Source organism: Dendronephthya gigantea, unplaced genomic scaffold (genome assembly GCF_004324835.1).
Source record: "Dendronephthya gigantea isolate DGI-Jeju-01 unplaced genomic scaffold, DenGig_1.0 000003F, whole genome shotgun sequence".
NCBI lineage: Eukaryota > Metazoa > Cnidaria > Anthozoa > Malacalcyonacea > Nephtheidae > Dendronephthya > Dendronephthya gigantea.
Window position 1 is genome coordinate 338,675 of NW_021163013.1, and position 25,151 is coordinate 363,825.

A 25,151-nucleotide genomic window follows, 5' to 3' on the forward strand; every position below is an offset into this window, starting at 1 on the left:
TGATCTAAAAACGATTTTCAAAGATTCAGACCCGATCGATGGTGATGGCCTTCTCTCAACGCTTTCAACACCTTCTGTTAACATCATGAAAGAGAAGATTGATCTCGACGCCTTCGTTGTCAGGTTTCCTGAAGTGGTCAGAGAATTCGCAGTTTTTGCAAATGCAATTCAGGTGAGGGCCTTCAGAATATCTTCGGTCATTATGGAATTGTGCATATTTATGTATTTTCCTTCGGTCTGAATAATAGTTCTGGTTTACGACTACCATTGTCGCTTTAAAATAACTACCACAAATCCCGATAACAAGAAAATATTGGAAAATTGACTACGCAGATATGTACCAACACAATTGTACAACCCATAAAGTTATAATCCTTAGTATAACACATCATTGGAACTAGACAGCCTGATTTCTTTAATAAATTTTGCATTCTATCATTTTGAAGACAAAGCAATCAAACTACAAAACAGTCCACATGAGTCCAAATGGTTTACCGACCAATCAAAAAAGCAGAATGACCACCCGATTCTGTGAGATTTTTTGCGTTTTACCGTTGCTCTGGATAAAAGAATATTATTTCTCTGAAACTGAACCCTTTAAACTGGATTGTGATTGTAATTCTTATTATAATCTTGAAGGAGGTTGATTATTCATAATTAAAGATAAATTTGAATATTTAATTGTCATTTCACTGCCAAAAAAACTTAAGTCGCGTGACTGACTGGACTTACCCTAGATCTGCCCCTGATCTCACTCTAGATCTGCCGGTCCAGTTCATAATGTAACAAAAGCCTTATTTACCCATACGAATTTGAGCACACACGTAAGTTTACCATCAAATTCTTTTTGAATGCAATATATATATAACAATTTAATCTCTATAGATACGAGGCTCACACGACAAGAGGCAAAAGACATCCATCAATGTTCCTGGTTCCTCTCACGTCACTTTCCTTGGTCACGTCATTTCCTGCGGTAGAAACAGCCCTTTACCAGGAAATATCCAAATCACAGCTTCAGCTTTTGAAGAAATCGAGAGTCGCCTCTTTTGTGGTGAGTTTTATGGTGGTCTTCGTATTAGTAATTCAGATAATAGCAAGTTTTGTGTTGTTATGAATGGTTTGATGATGAAATATAATGATGGAAAAGTGACCATAGTTCGTGATGTCAGAGAATCTCCATCGTCAACGGTTGTGATGGAAAGACTCACCGATATTCAGTTTTCCCTGGTTGTCGCTGAAGCTCGCCTCAACTTTCTCTTCGCCAACCCCACGAATCACGAGAAGAGTATCGAGTTAATGAAGCGTTTCCTCGTGTGGCTTGCTGACGTAACAGGAAGTGAAGACCAACTGCTGGATTTGAAAGCCAGAGCAATGTACCTTGCAAAGGTCGCTGGCAAGCCCTCAACAATCTGGAATCCCTGTTCCATTACTCCGCTACGAGGCTTACAAAGATGTCGTGAAGAATGTCCAGGATGTCATCAAGACAGCTTCAGATAAGTTGACGAACTTTCAGAGCCAAATCAGAGCAAGAATAGCAGAGGAACGAGAGATCAAACGAGAACAAGCCCTGAACGAAAATATCTTCAAGTCTGGTAAATTGTTACAGGAATACATTTCCTTCCAAGCAGATTACCAAGAAAGCTTGGAAAGTATGTTTCAGAGCGTCTTCAAAGATAAAGAAGACGAAATGAACAATGTTGTTAAAGAAACAAAGAAGTTGGAATCAGGTTTAAACAAACAAAGGACAGTCGTAGATCAAACGGTCAAGGATTACCAAGGCGCTGTCGCAGACTGGAAGCAGCACGAAACGTTAAAAGCAGCCATGGACATCGCCTCTAGTCTCTTCTCCCTCGGTTTCGCCTTCGTGACTCCATCATCGTCCTTCACAGAACTCCAGTCACTTTGTAAAGCGGTGCAGAAAATTCAAAAGATGGCTGAAGTCTTCGATGCTGTCATTAACGTTTATAAGAGCTTCAAAAATCTGCCCAAAGATCCCCAAAAAGTTGTCAAAGCCTTGAAAGACTTGGGACCGGAAGGTTTGGTGACGTTATCCAAACTTGAATGGGATGAGATGCACGTTAACTTCAAAGCTGTTCTTTCCACCGGACCAGATATTTCAGCAAAGACAAAGCTTTCTGCTGTTTGAGATCCTCGTCCTTCGTGGCAAAGCGTTGTTGGAATCACAGAGTTCAATTCAGAAAATCGCAGCATATTTGTCTGCAGTTCAGCAACGAATAAAGCTTCATCAAGATCAGAAGAAGCGCCTGGACGAGTTGAAAATTAATCTTGATAAAAAACCTCAGAATCTTGATCTTGAAAAGATTGATTTGATTGGTCTTTCCGGTCAGTTGTTGTTCTTTCAACGTCAGATGCTGATGATATTGGCCTCCACTGTCGTCATACAAGACAGAGCTTTGCAATACAAGTATCTTCGTCAACCCACTCCGATCGGGTCCTTCACGATGATGGGTTTACAGTTGGCCATCTTGAGACAGTCGCAAAGCATCAACCAGGGTCTGACAGTTCAACCACTCCCTCAGAAACAAAAATACCCGATCATCTACGAGATTAATGGTGTTCGACCAGAAACCATCACAAACAACCATCGCTTCGCTTTTAACATCGATATCAACAAACGCGAGTTTGCATCATTCAACTACGTTCGTGTGGAAAGCGTGGTGGTCGAGATTGATGGCATAGCCTTCACCGATAGTGGAAAGTATTACACAGAGCTCGTGTTTGATGGTGATCCATTTTATGATCGAGGCTTCGATGGCGAAATGTTGACATTTCGAACGACATCTCGAATATTTACCGGGCTCCAAAAAGTCAACTCCTCAAGTCAGGATCACGAGTCAAGTGTACTCAAGGATTTCCAAGCGTACGAGTCGACAACCGGTCAAGATCCTTTTGATGAAAAGATTTCCAAAATCACCCCGTTCTCCAAGTGGTACGTCTCTTTGCCTCAAGTTCAATCTAATCAGAGAATAAAGTTTGGAGATCGTGTCAACGTACGCCTGATCTTCCATATTTACGCTCAATTGAAGGAAACTGAGAAGTCGGAGACATGCGTCGACGGGCCAGCACCGTCAGGTCCAACAGAATTTGTATCCAAAGACACAGTTCTCGCTATGATGAAGGACAAATCCATTTGTGAAGGATGGGATGTTGTTTTTTTCTATGACAGCTGAACAAGTCAACGAGCAGTTGAAAGCCCAGTACAAAGACAGAAAAGGAAATCCTAAGTTTCTACGAGAAACTGGGAAACATGAAGAGGAGGGGACCACAGACACCGGGGTAAAATACAAACAAACCTTTGAATTTAATTTCAATGCTCCTGAGCTGCAGTTTCTCCTGAACAATAAAAACAGCGCTGAAATCACTTTGCCCATTATTTCTGGTTATTGGACGTATAGCCTTCTGATAAATGAAAAGTGGGTGCCAGTTAACGACTACAAAGTCAAAGAAAGTGACGGTGCATCTGTCCTTGGAAATGTAGACCTTGCAATATTGTCTGGTTGTGTGTCCAGTTATCATAACGTGGTCGTGAAGCTGAAAGGTGGTAGTTTTCAACCGCAACGTTTTAAGGTTAGTGGTGTGCAGACTGTTGTTGCCATGGCCTTGAGTGAATATTTTTCCAAATTGAAAGATGGTTATAATGTATACAAATTTGGAACTCTCGATTTCAATGGAATATCCGTCCTAAAATCTCTAAAACCATCCAACTTCCTCTTCAATGTTTACCAAACTCCAAGCAACCGAAATCTGCTTCAGTTATTCATCGCAACAACAGGAAAACTGCAAAGTTCCGCCCACTGCAGTTTGCAGGAGCCAATTCCGTCAGATTATCAGTGTTCGCTGATCGTCAACACGAAGATTTTCTTCCAGGATGTCTTGCCTGCAAGTCTTGGAAACACAAAAGGTCTAATCCTGAAAAGCGATCCTCCGGTTTCCGATCCTAACAAAGACAAAACGTGGTCTTCTAAAGTGACAGCTGGGTCAGTGTCCTGTTCATTCCAGCAAACACTGGTGGCCAGCAACACCCTGGTGACACCAGTCCACAATGTCATCAAAAAAGAAGAATACGTGACTGTCGAAGGTGACAAAGTTGTTGTAGACCTCAAAGGTATGACGTTCAAACCTGGCGACGAAACATCAAGTTGGGATGTCAAGATGGCTTACAACATCACTAGGAGCTATCCTTTTCAATATGGAACCCGTTCTTGCACGTTGTCAAAGTCTAACCAAGGCGATTGGACTGACAATCAGTCAGGTTTGGATGTCAAGATCGCTTATGACATCAACAAGAACTGCTGTTTTCAATATGGAACCCGTTCCTCAAGTTTTGGTGGCCAATGGACTCCATTACACTGCAAAAACTACTCATTGCCAGTGACGGTCAACTTGAATACAAGCTTGCCACTTGATGTTACTGGTTCTGGACAGAATCAGATGGTTAGGATTCACACGACTTCAACAAAGGTCCAACTCGACGGTCACATTTCACCACCTGCTGGACTATGCAAAACCAGTGATCGAGAACTCCAAGATAAATACTTTAGCCAAATGAAGCAAGACGTTCCTCCGCAGTTGGTTCAGATTTTCAACAAAGACTTCACGTCAGTGTCCCTCTTCGCCTTGAAGAACCTGTTGTTCCCGGCCAAAAACCTGTTCGATATGAAGGAAGCGTGTGTACCTGGTGATATGGTGGTGTTTGGCAACTTTACAAAACCTGATATTCCAGGTTAGGCTCCAGAACAAGAATTCCACAACGTATTTCAGGACTTTTTACAATTTTGAAAAGTTCATTTTAAGCTGAAATTGACAATTTTGGTAATTATTTTGATCTTAGACATGGACGCCGGAACTTACGCAGGGCAGCCACGCCTTTATAATTTACCAGAAGGGGCAAGAGGGGGGAGCCCTTTGGCAATTACGAAACTTTTATGCTTATTACACGCCATGTACGTTTCTTACACTAACATTTTTGAAGACTCAATTTTGCACTAAATTACATCTCCTAAAGGTAGGATTGCATTGCAAGTTGCAAGAAAAATTGCACCGTTATAACATGGCCTTAAGTTCGACTGCTAATGTTTTTTAAACCCACTTTAGTATCCGTCATTTCCAAAGCAACTTTTCACAAATGCTGTATTTGCGTTTTCATTGTTTCGGCGTTCTTCGAAATAAATAGCATAAGAATTCACTTGAGAATATCACAGAGATTGCTTAGAATATATTAAAACTTATTTTTAAATCAAGTCAACGTACCACGTTTAATAGATTTTTTAGAAGTTATTATAGATTAATGTACTTCGATATTTTCGAACTTTAGTGAATTGTTTGGAACATTTCGAACATTTTTGATAATTTTGAACATTAATTCTAGAAGGACATATCCTATAGCTAGATTTTGTAGAACATTATATAGACGTATCACTTTATACTTTTTCATTATGGATTCATGTAGGATATATTATTTAGGCTTATTATAGTAGATTCCCAACATCGTTTAAAATTATACGTTTAAAACGTTCAGTAGAAGTAGATTGTTTTTTGATATGGAACTATATAATGAGCATTATAAGAAAATATGTCGAACTAATAAAACTCATTGTTTCATTTCAGCATTGCAAAACATTAATTTTTTCATTACAAGCGAGAAATTTTAACTCTCTACGCCGATATATCAGTATTATGAAAAGCTTTTTAAAAGTAAATGCAAATATCTTGAAGGACTGTTTTTAAAAACAACGTTGCTGAATTCTGCGGTATTTTGCAGCAAACATCGTTTTAGATAAATTGTTGTACAGTTGTGAAGAAAATTGATTACGACTGTAAGAAATGTTTTGCTCATAACAGCTTCAAAGCATAATCTTAGACTTAGTAATTATACTAAAAGTCTAAAACAACTATACCCGTATGAGATCAGGGATTATTTATCATTTATAGACCCGAGTACGAGGGGGATTCGGCAAAATATTACCCGAAGTGATGATATTGTCAGTAATATAACATTCAGTACAAACATCTATTTTTTACAAATTAGCAGTGGGCGGAATCGTAGCCTTTCCTGCAATCTGATTGGCTGTAGTAGCGGGCGGAATTTTACGATATCTGACCACGGTCCAGAATCCTATATTTTATGCTCGAACGAATTAAAGGGTATTTGTTTTGTTTTTCTAATGATTTATTCGCAAATTTTGCCCATTTTATTTTAAAATATATGGTCCGAATGATCACCACGATAAATTGAAGTGAATTTTACTAAATTAAACAAATGAGGTTTTGATTGTTTATGTTTTGTCGCCATTGCTGAGTCTGACTACACATGCAATGGTAATACGACCAAACGCCAGTTTTTGTAAAAATATAAATACGTTATTTACCGTTTTGGCCGGTCCGGATAGAAAACATTTCCCTTCAATCTCAGAAACATTTTTGAAACCTCGGGAAAATATTTTTCTATTCGGACCTCGCACCCGTAAATAAGATATATTTATCATGGCAAACGTCACTTCGGGTGAAGTGGAGCTCGGTGATTAGCTGAGAAGAATTTTCAGCGGTCCATTACTTTTCCGTAATGGACTTTCCCCTAATGGACCGCGTTACCGGCGATCCATTAAAAAAAATGAAAAACAGAGGAATTCTCTATGAAAAAGGCACAAATAAATGCTCAAGAGAAAATATAATCGCTTTTGAAATTAATAAGACGTCTCTAGGCAGTATGGGTAAACTGAATAATTCAATTTTTTTTTATCAAATGCGTACCAGGCTACTAATACGAATTCATGCATCTCTTGTTTGTTTTAAGTGCAAATACATGCCTTATGCCATATAATAAACTTTTTATTAACCTTGCTTGCTCGGTCTTTACCGAGAAATAACCAACCTCGATCTTTTTCTACAAACCTCGCTCTTCGAGCTCGGTCTGTACAAAAAGACCTCGGTCCGATATTTCTCGGTAAAGACCTCGCGTTCGGTTAACAAGAAGTTAGTATCACATATATAAAGTAACTATATACGTTATAACCTTGGTAAAAATATAATTGCAAGTATGAGTCGGTAAATACTGGAACCAAGCGTGAATAAATCGTATTTAAACATTGTTTCAACTTTTTGTGTTTTCTTTGTGTCTTTGTGTCTTCAACTTTTTGTTGGGAATACGGATCATTTCCTCATCAAAACTGACCATTTCTTGATTTCAAACAAACAACAATGTTCCCGCCATTTTTTAGCCTCGCGTGTGGTCTCGCGCGATGTTTGCGAATCATCTTTTACACATTAACAAATTACCGTTGCATCAAATACGGACATCTTATTGGATAATTTAAAACTGAACTCTAATACCTCTGTATAGCGATATTGCCTTGCTATTTAGAAAATAAGTTTAAAAATATGACGGTTGCACATTTTAAACAACTTTTGCCTGCATGCATTCTGTGCCAAACATGTTTTTTAAACTTACTCGAAAAAATCTTACTTGCGTTTGGACCCTGTATTTGTTCGCCAGGCTTGAGTAGAATTTACTTGAAAATCGGCAACTAAATTCTCCTGAAGATGTTTCGGCGTTTCCTCCGCAGTTGGTTCAGATTTTCAACAAAAACTTCACGTCAGTTTCCCTCTTCGCCCTGAAGAACCTGCTGTTCCTGGCCAAAAACCTGTTTGACATGAAAGAAGCGTTTGTACCTGGTGATGTTTGGCAACTTTACAAAACCCGATACCCAACCGGCAGGAATCTGGAAAAGTTGGGGGAAATTTTATCCAAGTGGCTTTTACACGTGTCCAGTTAGCCGAGATTCAATTTCCCGGTTTTTTGCCGGTTGGTAATTGTTTTTGGAAATTGGAAATTTCTACACCAAATATAACTTTTCAATAGCTTTAATTTGACACACAACCCAATGTCTAGCGTCAAGTATTCCGTCTCAAAACTCAGAAAAACTACTTTTGGCTTCAAGCTGAATAGGAATGTTTGTCAGGAGTTATCGTTCCAGTTGTATAGAGTTCACTGGTACCGACGGACGTCACGTTTAAGCGACCAATATGCCAAAACTGGGGCGTGTAGCAACACCAAAAAGTACACCCCTGTTAACATTGGCAACACGCCTAATCGCCTATATGACAATGTTGCTTAACTTGTTAACTGTAAAAACCATGACCAGCCGACAATTTAAGAAAGTAAAGTAAAAAGCAAATTCCGAACCAACAAATATATATATTTGTTATATATTGATGATAGTCAAATCAAAATCATCAAATCTTTCATGTCTTGGAATGGTTATCCTAATAATGTTATATACTCCACCCTAAATAAACTCAAAACTAAGTATTTTTCAAATTCCACTCCTGTTGTCAATACGGTTATTCATGAAGCGGATGATAATCTATTGCCCAAAATCTGGATCCGTATACCTTATCTCGGAAATCGGGGCGATTTTCTGCTTAAATCATGTCTCAATAAAATACAAAGATTTCTTTCCAAACCGGTGAAATTCGTCACTATTTACGACACTAAAAGGTTGTCTTATTTTGTTTCTAACAAAGACAAACTTCCTTCTTTAACTCGTAGCAATTTAGCATACGAAGTCGCTTGCCCTGGCTGCGGGAAAACCTATATTGGCATGACGCAAAGGTGCCTTTCTCATACGTTTGAAAGAGCATTCTACTAGGCTCTCTTCTAGTGCAGTAGGCCAACATTTCTCTGAGTGTGAGCACGCTCAATTCTTAGCCACACTACAAAACCAGTTCTCACTGCTCAACGATATACCATTATCCTTGAATAACCCTTCTCCTATTGAGAACTTCGTTTTCAATAACTATAGAATTCTACACATAACTAAATCGAATAACTATCATATTATCGCCTTTCTTGAAGCACTCTTAATCAAACACAACAAACCTTTCCTTAAAACTGGACTTAAAGCCAGCAAAGAACTACAACTGTTCACTTAATCTCTCTATATTTTAATTGTCGGGTCTTTCTTTCCTTAAATTAATCTATCTAACATATTGTTGTAAATATAGCATACATATGATATTTAGTTTTATTCACAACCTTATCATGTTTCGCTCTCCTTGGTTTACCGGCCTTCCGCCTACATGCTGCATGGATTGACACGTGCGCTCTCTCTCTGTGTTGTATATATATGCGTTGTAAAGTATTGTATTTCATTCTGTCTGAAGATGACTTTGTAATAAAGTCGAAAATTTACAGTCTCAATCTGTGTCTTGTTTGAATTATATTTTGATTCTCAAGATGTCTTGTTTGTTAACTGTTATAAGCAGAAGATATGCGCAGCATGACTTTACATAATCTTAAGGTCTGATTTACTTCTGAGGCCGGGAATGTAGTCTGGTATTGACCTGGCCTGGCTTTTGGTAAATGTGGCCTGGCTTTTGGTAAACGCTGCACATATACGTAAGTCAACAGACTATAAAACATCCATCAAAAGTCGAATTGGGGAGAACAAAATTGGGTCGTACCACTCGTATGAATAGGCGCTCCTTAAATACTTCTATTGATTCGGCAGCAAATAAATAGAAAAAATAATAAATATTATTGAGTATCAACATTTCTGTGATCATTTCCACTTAGAATTTCTATTTTTAAATTTGAATGATAAAATGGCGACGAAATACTGGCGAAATGTTTATCAAACTTTGGCAAATTTAAGACACACTCGTACGAACTTCATTGCCAACAATATATTTAGAACTAGGGTACCCATAGGGTAGGGAGTGCTGCCTGTGAGTAAGCCATGCAATGAAAACATTAAACTTTTAGAAGAACAGAAATCATAACCACCGTAAATTTTTTTTACGTTCAAGAAGAGATTGGAAATATAAAATATAGTACAAAGTGCTTAGCCTCAGCTTATTATCATTATTTCAGGAAAATGACAAAAACAATATTGTTCGGGAACAGAAATGTTCTACGAAACCTATCAATAAAGTGTTTATTATGCAACGGAGCCCCCAACAGAACTTAAATTTGTCAATTATGTTTTTAAATCGCTCAATATAGTTATTAAAACGTTATGAAAATGTTGTTTCTGTTAAGTGCAGTTCTTCCGTGTCAATCATCTTTTGCTGTAACGGATACGACGAATCCAATGAGATACAAAAACACACATGAAATAAACTTTTGATGATCTAGTGAGTGTCTTAACAAGACACAAAAACGAGGCGCAAATACAGCAACAAAACAGAAGAGTCAGCAACTGATGACAGATGACTGACAAAAATTCAAAAATCAATGCATTTAATTACTGATGCAACTAAGAACAAAGACTCGATTATATAACAATAGTTGAAGCCTCGCCTTCGGACCAAATATCAACCTGGAAAATATAAATGAACAGTTAATAAACACCGCGCGCTAAACAAACAAAACAGACGCAATTTTTAATGATATATTCAATGATCGCTCAAATAAATGCACGATCCCAGTATTTAAGTCATAATTCGGCATAAAAGGCTAAAAGCCCATAGTGAAGTATATCGTTTAAAAATATGAATAAAATATCGAATAAATAGGAACTCGACAGTAAAAAACTCACCCAAATACCTTATACCTCTAATACTTCGCAGTACTATAATATGTAGCCAAAACGTAGAATTACGTAAATTTCACCTTCTGTCTAAAATAACAACTTATAAAATATAAAAGAACAGTTAAATATGAATAAAACATTGAATAAATATGAACTTGATTACAAAAAACTCACCGAAATAGTTTTCCTTCTTCGAAATAAATTCGCCAAAGTTTACGCAGCCAACACGTGGAATGGTATAACCTGACACCAACTCCAACATGCAATGCGTCAAAAATTTTCACCGCAGGTGACAAGAGTATTATGTTTCGTTTATATCGAAAATCTACTGGCACCCGAATACGCTAATACAATGTTCCAAAGCACGTTTTCACCTTTATTCACAATATAAATTAACATACCATACACGTAGTATCACGCACCGCACCGCGCAAGGCAAAAATCGTAGCCCTCCCCAAAATACATGAAAGAATTTCACAAACGTGTAACAATAAGGTCGTCAACAATAAGGTCGTCAAATTGCTGTTCGCCTGCTAAAATACAAAAGAAATATCCTACATTGTGTTCAGGTGAATGTTAATTATTTCTCTCTTACGCTACATAACATATGCTCTCAGCGTGTCAACTATGGCCGGAACTTAAATTCAGCCACCCCCAAAATAAAATATGTTCCTCCATCCCTGCCACTGGTACCGTCATGCAATGCGCCAAAGACAAATTTTGCGCCCCCATTTCTAAATTAGGATCTGCTGCCTTGCTCGCTCGCTTCAGGCTCGCTCGCTGCGGCAGCAACAAGACGCCCATTCTGGCGGTTACTGCGTCGCGCCAATCGTTGCATGCAACTGTGCCCCATTTCCTGTCAATATTTATTCCTTTAGAAAAATGTTTCTTTCTTAGGTTTTCTAGTAAATAGAGCACTTCGTACAGAATATAGGGGTAAAACTGCATTATTGGTGCTAGGCATATGTAGCTAACGATATACGTGAATAAGGCTGAGTTTGGAATCATGTACTCTGGGCCGGAATCAGTTTGTACTGAAATTCAATAGGATTGGTCTGGCCGTTTTTACCCTTGAAAGGAAAGTGCAGTTTGATTGAAAAATGGCATAGAATGGCATACAAGGCTTTCATAGCATACAAGGCTTTCATGACATACAAGGCTTTCTTGATTCATGTGATCGTTGTCTGTAAACCCGTTTTAGTGTAGGTTTACCATGATCAGTGTGTGCTGGTGTATGCAGAGTGAGCATATTAAACAAGACAAGTCAAGAATCCAGCATTATGATTACCTGTACGTATTTTCTCGAACGACAAACGTCTAGATTTCCTGCGCTATCGGCCATGCACAGCGACTCGTGTACGTGTTATTTTATATGACGTGTATCGTGCATGCAGTTTCCTGCTTTTGGTTCGCACGACCCGAGTTCGAATCCCGGCGACAACAAACTTTTTCAATTTTTTGTTTCAGTAAAATATTTCTTTTGTGGGGGTTACTGGCTTAGATTACTATTTGAAGTGTGTTTAGCACGAAAATATTTCGATACGAAATCAAACGAGTTCAAAATACGAGTATCTTAGTTGGCCTGCGCGGCCAGGTAGACCGGGTCGAAAACGTAAAAAACATAAAAAAAAAACAAAAAAAAAACACCGACGGCAATTTAAGACTGCGTTCGCGCAGTGCGCGACGCAGTAATAACATGATAGACGACCAGTTAATATTAAACTACAAACTAAATAATAAAGTGTTCCTAAGAAATCACCACAAAATAAAACGATTTCTTGGGCAGCAAGCGCTGGAATCTTGCGTGTTGCAACATTTTAGAACTGTTGTGATGCAAACATACTTTAATAGCAAGGTATTTCTCAATATTTCTGCCATAATCCCAGGTAAATGTCGCTAAGAAGAAATCAGCCTTTGACTGAAGGTTTTGTTAAAACAAGAAACATGATACTAGGTCAAAATATTAAACGATTTCTGTTGTATTATAAATATATGTCCGCTCAATGGCAATGGAATAACATGTGGGTGAACATTTGCAAATAATAATAAATTTGTATAAAATTTACCATGATATTTACCATTCGCCAAAAGGCTTTCCTTCGTCAAACATTAAGGCCCGTTTACACTTGCAATTTTTGCAGCGATTTATTTTATGTGCGATTTTCTTCTTTTGATAGATGTGAATGAGTAATTTAGTTACCGAGTTTAAATAAGAGCTTTTATACATCAGAGCATTCGTAGCTAATTACTCGTTTACATCCATGAAAAGAAGAAAATCGCATATAAAATCGCAGCAAAAATTGCAAATGCGAAGATATGTGTTGTTAGAAACAAGACACAATATTCAAGATGATACTTTGAATCTATTTCAAAGTTATAATAAAGCCTGAAGTTCCCAATGTTCACAGCATTTAACAGAATATTTCTTTTCTAAAATTGTCGCTTGGTTCAGCAATGTCATTTTATTTACTAAAAGTGCATGCTTTTAAATTGAATAAATAAAATACCATTTGACTGTCATGTGAATATAAATCACATGAAAACATTATTTATTCATTGCGTATTTCATAAAACAGAGTTAAGGCTGCCTACATGATGCAATTTAAATACAATATATTCACATATTGTATATAACCCAATTACATGCAAATATATATTATATACATTTTATATCTACAAATAATTAGATAAAGAATTGCCCTAATAAATATCATTGATTCTAACTATAAAATTCCCATTTGAAATTGCTCTGATTTTCCACTGCTCTAAGATGTCACTAAATTCGACATAAAAGCTCGCGTTGCTATGGAAACTTCCTCATAGTGGCGTCACCATGACGTAACCGAAGCCGCCCCAAAATGACGAACTGATTTTGCCATCGTGAAGACATCAAGTGTTGAGAAAGGATTATTTTAATAATTTATGATGATGACGTCATCGTGAAATTGACAACGATGACGTCATAACATGACGTCACAATCTTCTTCATTCGGTCGTGGTCGAAACGAACGACTATGACCATTACAGAACTATAAGCAATAGAGAAGGTATATGAATGGTGGAGCAAAACACTATATCCTAAAATTCCTGTTCTGGCAACGCCTTCACCATACACCACTTCACATACATAAAACGGTTTAATATATATCAATCACCTGTTCCAATTGATTATCTTTATCAAAAACTGGACTTGTTGTAGGCGATGGTGAACAAAGATCTGTAACAAAATTAACTCAATCTTCAGACAAACATGGAAGATTATCCCCCATTGATTTGGTGTTACTACAGGAGGAAACATAAACTAAAGTAACTTTATTGATAATGAAGAGCTCAATCAGTTCTAAACTGTTCTTCCTTGAGGTCCAGTAAGGATTATCTCTTATTGATCCAGTGTTACAACAAAAGGAAACCTAGGCTAAACTCACTTTATTTATACTGGATAGCTCTATCAGTTCTAAACTGTTCTTCCTAGAGGTCCAGTAAGGATCATTTCTTATTGATCCAGTGTTACTACAGGAGGAAACCTAAACGTAACTAGGATGATCACAAAGGATCATCACTTTTTGATCCAGTGTTAAAGCACACAATCAAAGAATTTTCAAACTCACTGTTGTGTAGCGGAGCCCTGATTGGCTCTAATTTCCTGCCATTGCCAGGGAAACCGTTTAATGGGGTCGATGAACCTCTCCAAGCAATCGGTTTCAAAACGATTCCAGCGTCGCTATTCTCTCCATCGTCACTCGGAACAGTTACGTTTCGCTTTCTTCTTCTTTTTTCGTTTCTTCTTAGTTACTGCTTGGTTTTCACTCTCGTTTAGTTGATGAATATTTTCTGACAGAGGTTCTTCGGTTATATCTTCGGTATTCCATTCATTAACCTAATTACAAGACATATTATTAGTTTAGAACTGATAGAGCTATCCAATATAACTAAAGTTAGTTTAGTTAAAGCACAACTCACCACGTTTTGTGACTCAGGTTGTTCCACGTTTTCGTCAACATTTTCCACATTCTCTTCCTCAAATTCTATTTTTTTTGTTCTGTTTCCCTTCGTTTTCGAGAGATCCTTTACCCTTGGTAACACCTTAACAACAAGTTGTTTTCAAAAGTGTTACTTTTTTGGTAATCGACGAGTGTTTGAAATCGTATTTCAAGAAAAAAGCTTCAATTTTCTGAATCATTGTAAAAATTGAACTTACATTTCCAAAAACAACGGCTTCGTCATCAGAATCGACAGTCTCTTTATTTTTAGCGGCTTCCTTTTCTCGTTCGGCGCGTTCTCTGAAATATGAAATGAAAGCGTGATATAGCCGAAAGTCAACAGAATACATAGGCAGGGTAGTTATGGACATAGATATAGAAGAAAGGTGGAAAGGTGATGTAAAATCGGTATGATGTAGGGACATATGTACAAAATTTGATCGTGCGGGGATGGATATTTGGATACAACTAAAGGTGTATATATATATATAATTATTATTCCAAATCGTCCAGCTTTTTCTAGTTCATAAACACAGTTTAATAATTGAGCGGTGTTGTTTTTTTTATCAAGAAGCCCGAGTTTCATGCATTATATAAATATATATTAAATTGAAATTTGTCTATTAAAAACACTTAGCATCATCGGAAATGACGCGTGATATATTCGACTCATATTGAATTTGACACTGTCAGAATAAAAACGAATGTAGCTTGAAATATATATGTATATAGGTCAATAATAATAATATAATTTAATCATTTAACACTTGTATAGCCCTATTTACGATGACAGATCAATAGCGCTTAACACGTTATGTTCAATACGAAATCTTACAACTAGTACATGCAACATAAATTACAAATCTAAGATAAGAACAGAGTAGGTCTATACATTACTTCTATGTTCACTTCACTTCACTTCACTTCACTTCACTTCACTTCACTTCACTTCACTTCACTTCACTTCACTTCACTTCACTTCACTTTAGTGTTAATGTGTATTTTAAGGCGGTAATGCCGAGTATAGGTGAGCTAGGGTAATCAATTACGATTTTTTGGCAGTTCACTCGATGTAGGTAAATTTTAAAGGTTTTAATTTCGAGTGGAATCATACACAACATTAAAACAACGCATTCTGTTATTCAATGAATAAACTTTCTCCTTCGCAAAACGCCACAAAGGAAACTCCTAATTTCCACAGCGAAACACAAGCAATATCGTTTTGCGATAGTTTTTCAGTCGTATGAAATAGATGAGAGGGTTTATGGCGAAATTCAGACACAACAGTTTGTTTACAATGCATATATCCGTCAGATGACAAACTTTTCACTAACCTTTCTTCCCGATTTTTTCTAACCCTTTCCAAGCGCTCAGCCCTCGTCTTCTTCTCAGCCTCTTTCTAAATAAAAAACAAGCAATGTTCTATGAAAAACACATTCTTTCTGCCCCATAACAATTTACAGAAAACATAGTCTTAATCAAAAGCAAAATTTTTATTTTGTGCGAATTGTTAGACACTGATCTCTACTAAACACAGCAAAGATCAACTGGACCTGTCACTCACTAATGTCAAGTAGTATTTTTGCCCAAATGAATATAACAAATCTTACATTCTGATTGGTCAAATTTGACGTATTATGCTGTTATATTCACCTTCAGGCATATATAACAAAACCGAAATTTTAAAATGGCGGCTAGCCGTTTTGTGGACGTTTTTCACAAAGAGATAAGCGAACAAATGCAGTTCTTCTGTCAATTCACTTGTCCAAAAATACTAAATACACTGAATAACAACTCGCTGATCTCAAACCAAACGATATGTGGACAGCTCACTGATCTCACTGGCACGGAATAGGGTGGACTGATCTCAAAATCAGAACTGGATGAATGATGAACAAACTGTTGCGAGAAAACGCTGACACAAAATCGATCACAAATACACCTGAATAGATAACTGACTGATCTCAAATGTATGTTTGTAGGGTCACACGCTGATTTTGAAAGGATAGCTCGCTCACTGATCTCAAATGCAAACACTGATTTGCAACTGGCAATGAACAGGGTGAAACTGAACTAAAAATCCAATCTGGATGGATCAAATCAAAGATGGCGGATACTGAAGCCTTTCTTGTAGGTATGATCCAGGCCTCCACGCGGAAATTTGGTAGGTAAAATGGCGGCAATTATAATTTTACCTCTGAAATTTCCGCGCCAGTGGCCTGGATCATACCTACAAGAAAGACTTCATGTTCCGCCATCTTGGCTTCACTCTGAGGGAAAGTCAGAGAGTGAGCGTTCACTCACAAAAAGGCTGACACACACAAAATCAATTGCGATGGCAACTTCAGACCAACATACCTGAATCTCAACATCTTTCTCAACTCGCTCCTTCAAAGATGCAAAATCCTCATTCATAGTTTGTAATAACCACCGTAAACCTTAAAATTAGATATTAAAGCTTTCAAACATAACAGTTGCATGTGTATCATGTGTATCAAAATCCAACAACCGTATGTAAAGAAACAAGCCTTGGCCAGCCTCGTACCCAGGCGCTTTAATAGTAAAATCATGGTGAAAAATATAACATTGCATTCAGTTATTATATAGAGGTCAGTTGAAAGAAGGCGAGCGCGCGGTGGTGCTTGGGTTTGGCTATAACCATTCAAATAAATAGGATATATGTTGAAGGCCTTTATACAGCAAATGTACTCTGTATCTGTTTTGGATCTTTTTCCAAGTATTTTGTCAATTGCTTTGGCTATCCGATATCACCAAGAAGGAAGACAGTGTGAACCTGGCACATATTACCTAGACTTGTCCTAAACCTGGTCCAGGTCAAGCCTAGGCCTGAAGTATAAACGCGGCTTTAGAGCGTAAATTGTTGTAAATCACAGAGTGTGCAATTTTGGACTAGTTAGCGTAGCGGAAAATCAGACTTGTTTCAAGATTTTCAACATCCCCCACCTAACGATTTCCACTGTGCGCTGTCGTTCAGCCTCTTGCAGACGAGCAAGTTTTCTATGACAAGGTTGGGTGTACAGAAGAACAATTAAAATTTGTCATATAAAAACTTGTCATAGAAAACTAAGTCTTGCTCGTTTCATACAAAACTTGCTCGTCTGTAAGAGGCTTAAGTCGCCTACGGTAGTCAGTGAAACAATTTTCAGTTTTGGAATTAATCACCAATTAACCACCCCCAGGCAGACAATTGTGGTGCAAAGGCCGGCGCACACTAGAGCCATATGCCAGTTTCTCTTGTGTGCAGGCGACTTTTCCGGCGACTTTGGCCATTCGTGACACTTACGGCAAACAATCTAGCATTTAAAGGGTCTTAATTTCGAGTGGAATTATACACACTTCAAATTCAAGCCAGGAACAGTTGACGGAAAAATGAGTCAACTATGAGTCCTCCGGCAGGAATCAAACCTACGACCCTTTAAACCTCTAGGGTCTACCTGCATCGAGTGAAGTGCCAAATATCATAACTGATTTTCCCTCACCTATATTTGCGGCATTACCATCATATACACATTAACCACGCTTGCTCTTGTCAGCTACCTCTGTAGCTCAGTGGCAAGAGCATTGCACAGGCATCGCAAAAGCGTACAGTAGGTTCGATTCCTGCAGGAGGACCTATGGTTGACTCATTTTTCCATCAACTGTTCCTGGCTTGAATTTGAAGTGTGTATAATTCCACTGGAAATTAAGACCATTTAAACCTCTAGAATTTACCTGAATCGAGTGAAGTGCCAAAAATCATAACTGATTTACCCTCAAATATCTAGCATATTTGATAATTTCTGCCTCGTGTGCCAAAATCTTTCCGTGCGCGGCTAAATGAAAGCTATCTGCTTACGGATTGTCTTAACAGCGCATGCGTAGTATATGGTCTCAGCCACCAATTCATTTTGCACCGCCATCTTGAATGTTTACTTTTCTATACTACGCATGCGCTGTTAAGAAAATCCTTAAGCAGATAGCTTTCATTTTAAAATAGCCGCACACAGAAGGATTTCGGCACGCAAGGCAGAAATTATCAAACATGCTAGATATTTGCCGTAAGTGTTCCGAATGACCAAAGCCGCCCGCACACGAGAGAAACTGGCTTGCACGACAATGGCCACGAATGACTTTTTGCTAAGCACATAGCCCTAGTGTGCGGCGACCTTAAGGTCTACCGTTTAACCATTTACAATGACGTAACCAGCCTGACAATTTCGTCACGATATCCAAATTTCAAGTTTTTATATTCATATATATTTCACATTTATGTATCATGGTCTGCAGTGTTTTGTTCTACAAATTCTAAAAACAAACCTTTCTTTAGCTGACTGTCAATTTTTCGACCCTCATTGAGTAAAGCTGTGCACTGGAACTGAAAAAATATTTCAGTTAATTCATTTTACAATTATGATTTGGATATTAAGGCAGGAGACAGTTTCATAGAGTTATATTTCAGCATAAATTAATATCAATAAGAGATGATCCTTAATGTACCTCTAGGAAGAACAGTTTAGAACTGATAGATCTATCCAGTATAAATAAAGTTAGTTTAGTTTAAGTTTCCTCTTGAAGTAACACTTGATCAATAAGAGATGACCCTTACTGGACCTCTAGGAAGAACAGTTTAGAACTGACAGAGCTATCCAGTATAAAAAAAGTTAGTTCAGTTTAGGTTTCCTCCTGTAGTAACACTGGATCAATAAGAGATGATCCTTACTGGACCTCTAGGAAAAACAGTTTAGAACTGATAGATCTATGCAGTATAAATAAAGTTAGTTTAGTTTAAGTTTCCTCTTGAAGTGACATGTACTGGATCAATAAGAGATGAGCATTACTGGACCTAGCTAGCTCTACTAAAGGCCGGCGCACACTAGAGCTATGTGCTTAGCAAAAAGTCATTCGTGGCCATTGGCGTAAGGCAATTGCTCTCGTGTGCGGGCGACTTTTTTGACGACTTTGGTCATTCGTGCCACTTACGGCAAATATCTAACATGTTTGATAATTTCTGGCTCGCGCGCCAAAATTTTTCCGTGTGCGGCAAACTAAAAGCTATCTGCTTATGGATTGTCTTAGCAGCGCATGCGTAATATAAGAAAATAAACATCCAAGATGGCGAACAGATTGCAAAAACAAAATTATGGGTGAAAGTGAAGACGAAGAGGTGTTGTTATTTTTGTTGCTGTTGCGTCGACGGACTAGCCTAGAATTCCGCTTTATTAAACACCGTTGTCCAAGGGTTATTAATTATATTACCTGTTTGAGAAAGCTTACTATAGCTATTTCTGCAATAGCGCATTCCCGTTTCTCTAAAATCTGTAGAAATCACATCGTATAAACACCTGTATTCTGGCCAAAGATCAACCAGTTTTGTCTTTCAATATGGTCTCAGCCACCAAATTCGTTTTGCTTTGTTTACACCGCTATCTTGGATGTTTACTTTCGTATATTACGCATGCGCTGTTAAGACAATCAATAAGCAGATAGCTTTCAGTTTGCCGCACACGGAAAGATTTTGGCGCGCGAGGCAGAAATTATGCTAGATATTTGCCGTAAGTGGCACGAATGACCAAAGTCGCCTGAAAAGTCGCCCGCACACGAGAGCAACTGGCTTACGCCAATGGCCACGAATGACTTTTTGCTAAGCACATAGCTCTAGTGTGCGCCGGCCTTAAGGAAGAACAGTTTAGAACTGATAGAGCTATCCAGTATAAATAAAGTTAGTTTAGTTTAGGTTTCCTCCTGTATAGTAACACTGCATGGGTCAATAAAAGATGTTCCTCACTGGACCTCTAGGAAGAACAGTTTAGAACTGACAGAGCTATCCAGTATAAATAAAGTTAATTTAGTTTAGGTTTCTGTAATCAATAAGACATGAACAGTAGAATTTAGTTACTTTACTTACAACTTTATAACGACTTTCACATTTCTTTGCCAACTGCTCTAACTCAAATTCCATATCAATATCTTGTTCAGACATTGCTCCATCAATGTCTTGTTTATTTGCAAACCTGTACATTAAAACATAAAGGTATGTTTACATAATATATTATACTAACTCAGTATCGGATCAGGAATAGATTTACTGAGGGCCATGGGGCAGGCCTCCTGCCAGGGGCATACCCCTATATCCTAGCCAGCTGGAGGGATGAACTTTGAGTGTAAATTTGAGTATGAAGTAATTATTAGGGAATTATGAAAGGCAATTAATCAGCATCAAATTATAATTATTTCAGTCGGTAACTTAAGAGTTGGGAATTTCTAATGCATGTCTCTGATAATCCAAGCAGCACCATCTCATTTTCAAAATATTTTCAAACAAACATACCAAAAACAAACTATTAATACAGTAGGTACTCATACCCAACTGGGGGCTAGCTCTGCACACCCCTTGGCCTCACAGGGGATGGTCCACACCCCTGACAAAACCACCCCAGGTTTCTGACCGTGCTGGACAAACCACAGTTAATAGAATATACATGGTTTGGAGACCACATAAAACTACAGTACAACTCATTAACTATGTTGAGGTAGATTTAGGCAAAAAATTGTTCCTTTCTCATCACATGTCTATTGTATTTTGCACAGATAAACCAATAGCAATCTTATAATAAACATATTTTTCAAGTCAAGGTTCACGAGCTTTACAGCAAGATGAATGCCATTGGTAATTTTGGCTAAAATACAATAAATATATGTGACAAGAAGGAACCATTTTTTGTATATAAACCAGGGCAATATAACATGTTAATGAGTTGTATATTGTGCTTTTATTTAATCTCCAAACATGTATTATCTATTAACTGTGGACAAACCGACTATCATAGCCAAAGATTGCAAACTTCAGGTAAGGAACTAAGTCATTCAAAATGGATAACTTCTATACTCACACAACAAAAGGTTTCCCAGAGAGTCTTGAGTCTGATAATGCTTCACTTAAAACTGTTCTGGAATCTGCTATTCTCTCACGGTCACTTGCGTCTACAACATAAACAACGCCAAATATCTGAAAAAGAACACAATGCCATTTATTCAACAATTGTTGACCAAATTGAAATGACCTAGAATTGGACCGGAAAGAATACTAAAGCACTAAGAACCTCTGTGCTTGTATATGTGTATATGTACCTCCGCATAATAATCTTTCCATATTCCTCGGATACGAGGTCCACCACCAACATCATAAGCTGTCACTTTAAAACTCAATAACTTGAACTCCGCACTGGAAAAACCGATTGTTGGAACTGTTGACTCTTTGGGTTCTAAAGGCCAAAATGAATATATTTTGTTAACAACTATCTTGCATTAGACAGAGTAGCAAGCTAATGGGTTAAATAAGGTCACTGACAGATAGTTTTGTAAACTTATATTAACTGACAGCTAGTATACTCTCCCACTGATGAGTAAAATCATCTGGTATTAGACAGTGGAATAAAATACTAAAGTAGGCCACATCTGGGTGCATTGCAAACTAATGGGTTAAGAAGAAACACTAAAAGATAGTTTTGTTAATGCATTAACTGACAGTACTCTTCCACTGATGAGTAAAATCATCTGGCATTAGACAGAGTAAAATACTAAAATTGGCCATATCTGGGTGCAATTTGCTAGCTAATGGATTAACAAGAGACACTGACAGATAGTTGCATTAACTGACAGTACTCTTCCACTGATGAGTAAAATAATTTGACATTAGACAGAGTAAAATACTAATATACTGGTATCAATATCTGCCTATATTTTAAAACATGTCAAACTTTTCATCATACTATGATTCAAACTCTCATCAGTAAGAAGATATTAAATTCGTAAAAAGGCTCTAAATAATAATTTAATACCTCCTTTCAAATCATTGATAATAGTTGATTTACCAGCGTTATCAATTCCTAACATAAGAAGTTTGACATCTCTACAAAACAAAAATTTTAAAAAATAACTGTCACAATTAAATACCACCTAAAACTAGATAGATCGTTGTTAAAGAAGGTAAATCGTATTCAATCGGCTTTGATCGCCGAAAGAAAAAAATTTAATTCTCTAAACAAATAAACAAAACAAAACGAAGCAGTTTTGTATCAAAATTTGTCGCAAATCTATACACAATTGAAATTCGATTCTTTCATAAAATGATTTTCTGTCCTTTTAAGTCGAGTGTAACCGATCTGAATTATTCAGCAATCTACTTTGCCATGAAGCTGTTTTCACGCACAGCAAAATGAGTGAACAAGACCGGAAAGATATCCGAGATTTTGGCTTAAATCAGGGGCGAAGCTTTGACAAATGTTGCTCAAATACAATGTACAATGTAAATATAACACAATATACAAACCTCGAATCCCGCTTGGATATGCTAGAAAAACATTTGGAAATGTAATTGAACATACTTCGGTGTCTAGCACGGTATACAGTAGCCTTTCTTTAGTAAAATCATCGTCGATTTAACGCACTCTTGCTCGATAAACCAGGGTGAAAACACAAGAGATTTGCTTCAGTTCTCGACGTTGTGCTTGGAGCGTTGAATGTTCCCCCACCGGCCACCGGGTTCTTTTTGAATTTTGATTAGCTGCCATGGCAACCAGTGTTTCCACATCCAAATTTAAGAAATCCTTCTTTTGATCCCTAAAATTCCTTTTTTTCTGCAGAAATTCCTTGCAGGCACAGATAAAAATTATTGCGCATTTTTCGCGTTTTTAATACACTTTTGTTGACTTTTATTAGTGGATATATGCATTACACATATAACATTTAAAAAAGTTGCATTTATATAGTGCTATATAACTCAAAATAGAATATATATCGCAAAACGTTGACCCAAAAAACAGGTTCCACCTTAGTACCTTACATGCTCAAATTTTACAAATTAACTAAATAGTTCGTCCAAGTATTTCCTTTTTAGGCCTTTTGCTTCTGCATCAGAAGCACTGGATTTCATTTTAGAAATCAGTTCTAGTGCATCCTTCGTGGGAGTAAGGTTGGCTGCATTATATCTGCCATTCTTCATTGCCAACTTACACTGTAACAGAGAAACCAACGATGAAGACTTTAGGCGTGTCCGATCATCGGTCTTGATTCTCTTTAACAAACTGAACAGCCTCTCAACAGCTGCGTTCGAGAATGGAAATGAAGCCACTACTTCAACAAACTTTGTTAGATTTGGATATTTTGGCTCCCCTGACGACACCTTAGCATCTCTAACAATACGCCAGTATTCCTCCCATGTGAGGTCAGCGTTAAGCTTTCCTTCAAACACATGCTCTCTCCATTCCCCGTCAAGCTTCTTTGTATCTAATATGGTATCCAGATACGGTAATTTCTTAACAACATTAGCAAGCGAAGGAGGGGCTCGGGCTGCAGCTCTTTCGGGCAAAGTGCACTGGGCTACATCATGAATTTCAGCGTCTAAATCAAATCTTTGTTGGATCTGTTCTATACTTTCAATGAGAAAGTTCTTGCAATTGACCAAAAAGTTATGCAGGTCAACATCATCTATGCTTGTGTCTTCCTTTATTTCGTTTATGGTTGCAGTGGCTGCCACACCAAGGTAGATTTCATTCAAGGGAACATGGAAACTGACATTTTTTGGATCAATGTCCTTCGGGTTGGTTTGCTTGACATGACGGACCTCCATAAAATCAGCAGAAAGAGTCCTTATAAGTCCTTCTACTTCAACTTTGAGGCTTTGCAAAAGGGGCCTTTCACCTTGAAAAAGGCGATTGAAATCATTAAATCGCGAGAGTTGGAAACTTAAAAATTCAAGGTAAGCCAGGGTGTACTTGTTGTGGAGTAACTTCACAATGCGGTCAGTGGCGTGTGTCGGATCTTCACTAGTAACAAGAATAAAATAGTGTTGTAAAGCCACGTATTGTTCCAAAATGCGATTAACGCATGCCTCCAAGGAAAGCCAACGTGTTTGACCTGGTGATAGCAATTGGAGGGGGTCAACACTAAAAAACTGTTGGAACTGGCGGTAGGTATCTTGTCTTTTCGATGAGCGACTAAAATGCGAGAACACATCTCGACACAAATCTTCTAAGCCTTTCGGCAATTTAAGGGCTGCTTGAGATGATGCCAAATGGATCAAATGACATGAACACTTAACTGTGACCACATTTGGGTAATCTGTTTTCAAAAGTTGGGCAACAGAAGAATTGTCCGAACATAACATTTGTCGTATCTGAAGAGTAGCCAATTATATTGCTCATTGGAATATGGAGATCAGCGAATGATTGCTTTACTGCTGAGTAGACGCCTTTAGCTGTCCCATCTTCGACTTCAATCATGTCAAGCAAGAACTGCTTTGAATGGAAACCTTCCATATCGAAATAGGTGGCGAGAATTGCAAGCTGTTTAGCTGTACTCTTATCGGTTGTTTCATCGATAATGAAGCTGAACTTTTTAGAGCGCAAGGTAGATACTGCTTCCTTTAAATAATCAAATCCGAGGACCTGTCGTATCACATTCGTTGCCTTCTGCTTTCCGAGAGTAATATTCTTGAGAGTGTTATCAAGTGGGAAAAGTGATCTAAGTAATTCCAGCATATCATCAGACAGAGATATTGGTAAATTATGTTCAGCCAGGAATGCACATAACTTTATTTCCATTGAACTTATTTCCT

The 25,151-nt window shown here is 37.7% G+C and overlaps 1 protein-coding gene and 1 long non-coding RNA gene across 2 annotated transcripts; both read right to left on the reverse strand.

Annotated features, from left to right (window-relative positions):
- Positions 1-12,953: 12,953 nt before the first annotated feature.
- Positions 12,954-14,301, reverse strand: LOC114538984. The gene is made up of 3 exons (XR_003688840.1): positions 14,165-14,301; positions 13,712-13,773; positions 12,954-13,585 (listed from the first exon to the last, which is right to left on the reverse strand). It is a non-coding gene; the product is annotated as an uncharacterized LOC114538984 (long non-coding RNA).
- LOC114539120 (ADP-ribosylation factor-like protein 13B) lies at positions 14,302-23,061 on the reverse strand (the record flags this gene model as incomplete). The annotated part of the gene is made up of 11 exons (XM_028559870.1): positions 22,866-23,061; positions 22,375-22,445; positions 21,665-21,798; positions 21,427-21,542; positions 20,442-20,547; positions 18,854-18,911; positions 16,895-16,974; positions 15,871-15,935; positions 14,755-14,836; positions 14,517-14,639; positions 14,302-14,433 (listed from the first exon to the last, which is right to left on the reverse strand). Coding segments are annotated over exons 1-11 (1,020 nt in total), but the record flags the coding sequence as incomplete, so codon positions are not given.
- Positions 23,062-25,151: the final 2,090 nt, after the last annotated feature.